This window comes from Trypanosoma conorhini (assembly GCF_003719485.1).
Source record: "Trypanosoma conorhini strain 025E chromosome Unknown Tco_14.4_contig_00074, whole genome shotgun sequence".
Classification (NCBI taxonomy): Eukaryota; Euglenozoa; class Kinetoplastea; order Trypanosomatida; family Trypanosomatidae; genus Trypanosoma; species Trypanosoma conorhini.
In genome coordinates this window covers 18,371-21,272 of record NW_021704161.1, presented here as the reverse complement: position 1 = coordinate 21,272, position 2,902 = coordinate 18,371, and the positions used below count along the sequence as shown (strand labels likewise).

Below are 2,902 nucleotides of genomic sequence, written 5' to 3'. Positions count from 1 at the left end.
AAAGGGCGCAGTGCGTGTGGGGGCAACAGGCGAGAGACACAAGCAGCACAGCGGAGACGGGCGGAGGCTACACGGCCGCACCGCGCCACGCAGCCATACAAATGCACAGAGGCCCGCCGGCCAACCCAGCGCACCCCGCCAGCAGACAGCAGGGAGAGAGAGCACGAGAGGCGCAGCTGCGGCACCCAGAAGCAAGGGGGCCGTGAACCACTGGCGTTGCCTCGTCCCCTGCGCCCAGAAAGAGCGGAGAGGGCGTCACGGCACGTGTTCTCCCCGCAACAGGTTTTGTGTCATCGGCACTGGCAGCGGCCACCCCGTGAAGGCTCCACCCACAAAGGCGCCACACAAACATGCGAGAACGCAGCGCCTCAGCCCCCAAAGACGAGCAGCCGCCGGGAGTTGAGGGCCCAGGCGTAAGAAGACACGCAAAAAACACACACACACAAACACTAAACCCCGCCATTTCCCCAATATGATACGAAAAGCTTGGAAAAGAGGTTATACAGCTTGGTTTCCCACACTTCCCAGAAAACACTCAACGGCCTCATTCAAGCAAGCAGGAGCGAGCCAGAAGCAAATTCTCATTATTCATCAGCACTAGAGCAGGGACAAAATGGAAGTGCTGCAGGCGCCTATTAACCCGGCTCCCGCGCCCCCATCCGCAGGCTCCAAGTGCATTGCGCCACCTCCCCTCGAAATCACCTCCGCGGGATTGTGCGCTGAAGCCCCGTATGCCCACGTCGCATGCGTACGCAGCCCCCCGCAAGACTCTTTCCGAGGGGGCAGTTGGCCCCCCACACCGAAGCGTCAGCAGGCGCAGTTCCCTGACGCCCCCCACTTGCTTGACTATCGTGCCGCCGACGAAACTGCAGAGGGTTCCCGCCGTGTGCACCAGGAAGACCTGCAGGACAAAAGGAATGAATCGCACTCCTGCCTGCAAACCCACCCCTGGTGCGCCTTCCCGCGCACAGCCAGCGACCGCCGCTTCTCCCCCGCCTTTGCCCAACCCCACGCCCCACCCGCGCACGGACGCGTCTGCCGCCAACGTCGCGGAAGTGGGTGGCGCTCTCGGCGCTCCGACCGGTCCCCCCCCCTTCCCCCCAGTGATTTGTGGAGACGCAGCTGCCCCAGCTTGCAGGCGCGCTGCGGCAAACACGCCACACCATGCGGGCGCAACAGGCCCCAATACAGCCGTGACAGCCGTCGACGTGCCATTTTGAGGCAAAAAGTAATGACACGTAAAAATATCTTCCCCTCGCACGCCTGCCGCATGCATCACGCGGGGGCCGTGTGCCCCGCGTCCTCAGCAGACTTTATGCAATGAGACGGCACCTCCCATAGGTCTAATGGAGATTTTTTTTTTGAGCAGCACCCCGTCTCGGCGGAGTTGGGCTGCCTGCCCATCGATGACGTCATCTGGCGCTGGAGCGCCCGAAGCTTGACGCTGGCGCCGTGGTGCACCCGGAAGTTCGCGCCCTTAGGGCGGGCGGCGGCGCACGCGTAGCGGCAGTGCAGCGCTGACGCCCACCCCGGCACGCAGAGCGGTCCCGGCCACCGCACAGGCCCTGAGGGGCCCCGTGTCCCGCCGCAGTGCAAACGCGATCATGGAGCCCCGCACCGTCACCAACGCCGCCGTCCGACGCCGATGAAGCTCGGCGGCAAGTTCCCCCAAGCTGACGGTGCCCCCACGCCGGTCTTCCACCCCGCATCCGACCACGAGGCGTCTGGTGGTGATCGTCCCTCCCGCTCTAAAGAAAAAAAAAAGGTTGCTCGTGGACCCACCACCCCAACAGGTGCTCTTTGCGTTGCCGCTACAGAAACAGTTTGAAGAAAGATTTGACTCATCGGGGGTTTTCCCACGCCTGGGCACTCAACTCCGGGCATCTTTTTTCTGAGAAGACACGCAAAAAGCAAAAAACAAACGGCACACAAACACCGAACCCCGCAATTTTCCGATCGCGCACTCAACGGAGTAACAAAAACAAAGAAGCGAAGCACACACCCAGGCACATCCTTCATTGGCGTCCCAGCCCCAAACACACACATTTACGCCGCGTGCTTCCAGCCGAAGCACGCCCGCAGAAAAACGCAACAAGCGCAACCTGGCCGCACCACCACCACCGCACGAGGGTCGAAGGCGGGAAGTGGCAGACTCTACGGGGGCGCCAGCAGCATTTCTCACGTCGCTCGGCCGCAGGCACACGGAGCACGCACTCAGGGCTCAGCAAAGAAACAAGCAATACGTTCATAAAAATAAAAGAAGAGAAACACACTTCGTTCCTTAAAAAGACAAAATGAGAAAACACAGTTAGTACACGCATCAATCGCACAGCGGGTATATCGTATCTCCCGGGGCCCGTCGTATACGGGCGGGGGGCGACGTGTCGTTGCCGAAGCGCGCCATGAGCGCAGCGTAGTCGTCCTCCTGTACATGGTGGACACCCATGGAAGATGGCTTCACCTGCGAGTGCCCTGTGGCATTGCGCATATCATGAAAATGACAGGGCAGCACCTTCACGTAAATCAGTGGCTTGTACTTCACCTCCTGCAACAGCACACGGCCCACCATGGCGTCCTCGTACTGCATATGGATCGAGAAAAACTCTTCTTCCCGCTCCTTGGCGTACGGCAGGTAGACCAGGCGCTGCAGTGGCTTGTACGACACCAGCGCCCCCGCCACGTCTCTCGACATCGTGTAGCACCAGCCAACCATGAAGTTCACACCTAATGAGCGGTTTTGCACGCGAATCCCCGTCCCGGCATGAATCCCCATGTAGATACCTCGGCGCGGCAGAAGGCGCAGGTTGGCCAGGAAGAGCGGCACACGGAGGAACATGTCATCATCGCCCTTCGCAAGATAGCTGGCGGTGGGGAAGAGGCGGAGCGCAAGGTCAAACCACAG

The 2,902-nt window shown here is 60.9% G+C and overlaps 2 protein-coding genes across 2 annotated transcripts in view, besides 1 other annotated feature; one reads left to right on the top strand and one right to left on the bottom strand.

Moving 5' to 3' along the window:
* Nucleotides 1-421: 421 nt before the first annotated feature.
* Nucleotides 422-450: a microsatellite.
* A 163-nt stretch (nucleotides 451-613) lies between these two features.
* Nucleotides 614-1,324, top strand: Tco025E_02019 (uncharacterized protein; the record flags this gene model as incomplete). The annotated part of the gene is made up of 1 exon (XM_029368955.1): nucleotides 614-1,324. One exon carries the CDS (start codon nucleotides 614-616, stop codon nucleotides 1,322-1,324), a length of 711 nt encoding a protein of 236 aa, XP_029230926.1.
* Nucleotides 1,325-2,320: 996 nt separating this feature from the next.
* Nucleotides 2,321-2,902, bottom strand: part of Tco025E_02018 (UDP-Gal or UDP-GlcNAc-dependent glycosyltransferase) — a gene marked incomplete at both ends in the record, with an annotated part of 615 nt that continues 33 nt past the window's right edge. The window contains one exon of the mRNA XM_029368954.1: nucleotides 2,321-2,902. This exon is cut by the window's right edge and continues 33 nt beyond it. Within this exon, the coding sequence (XP_029230925.1) occupies nucleotides 2,321-2,902 (582 nt within the window).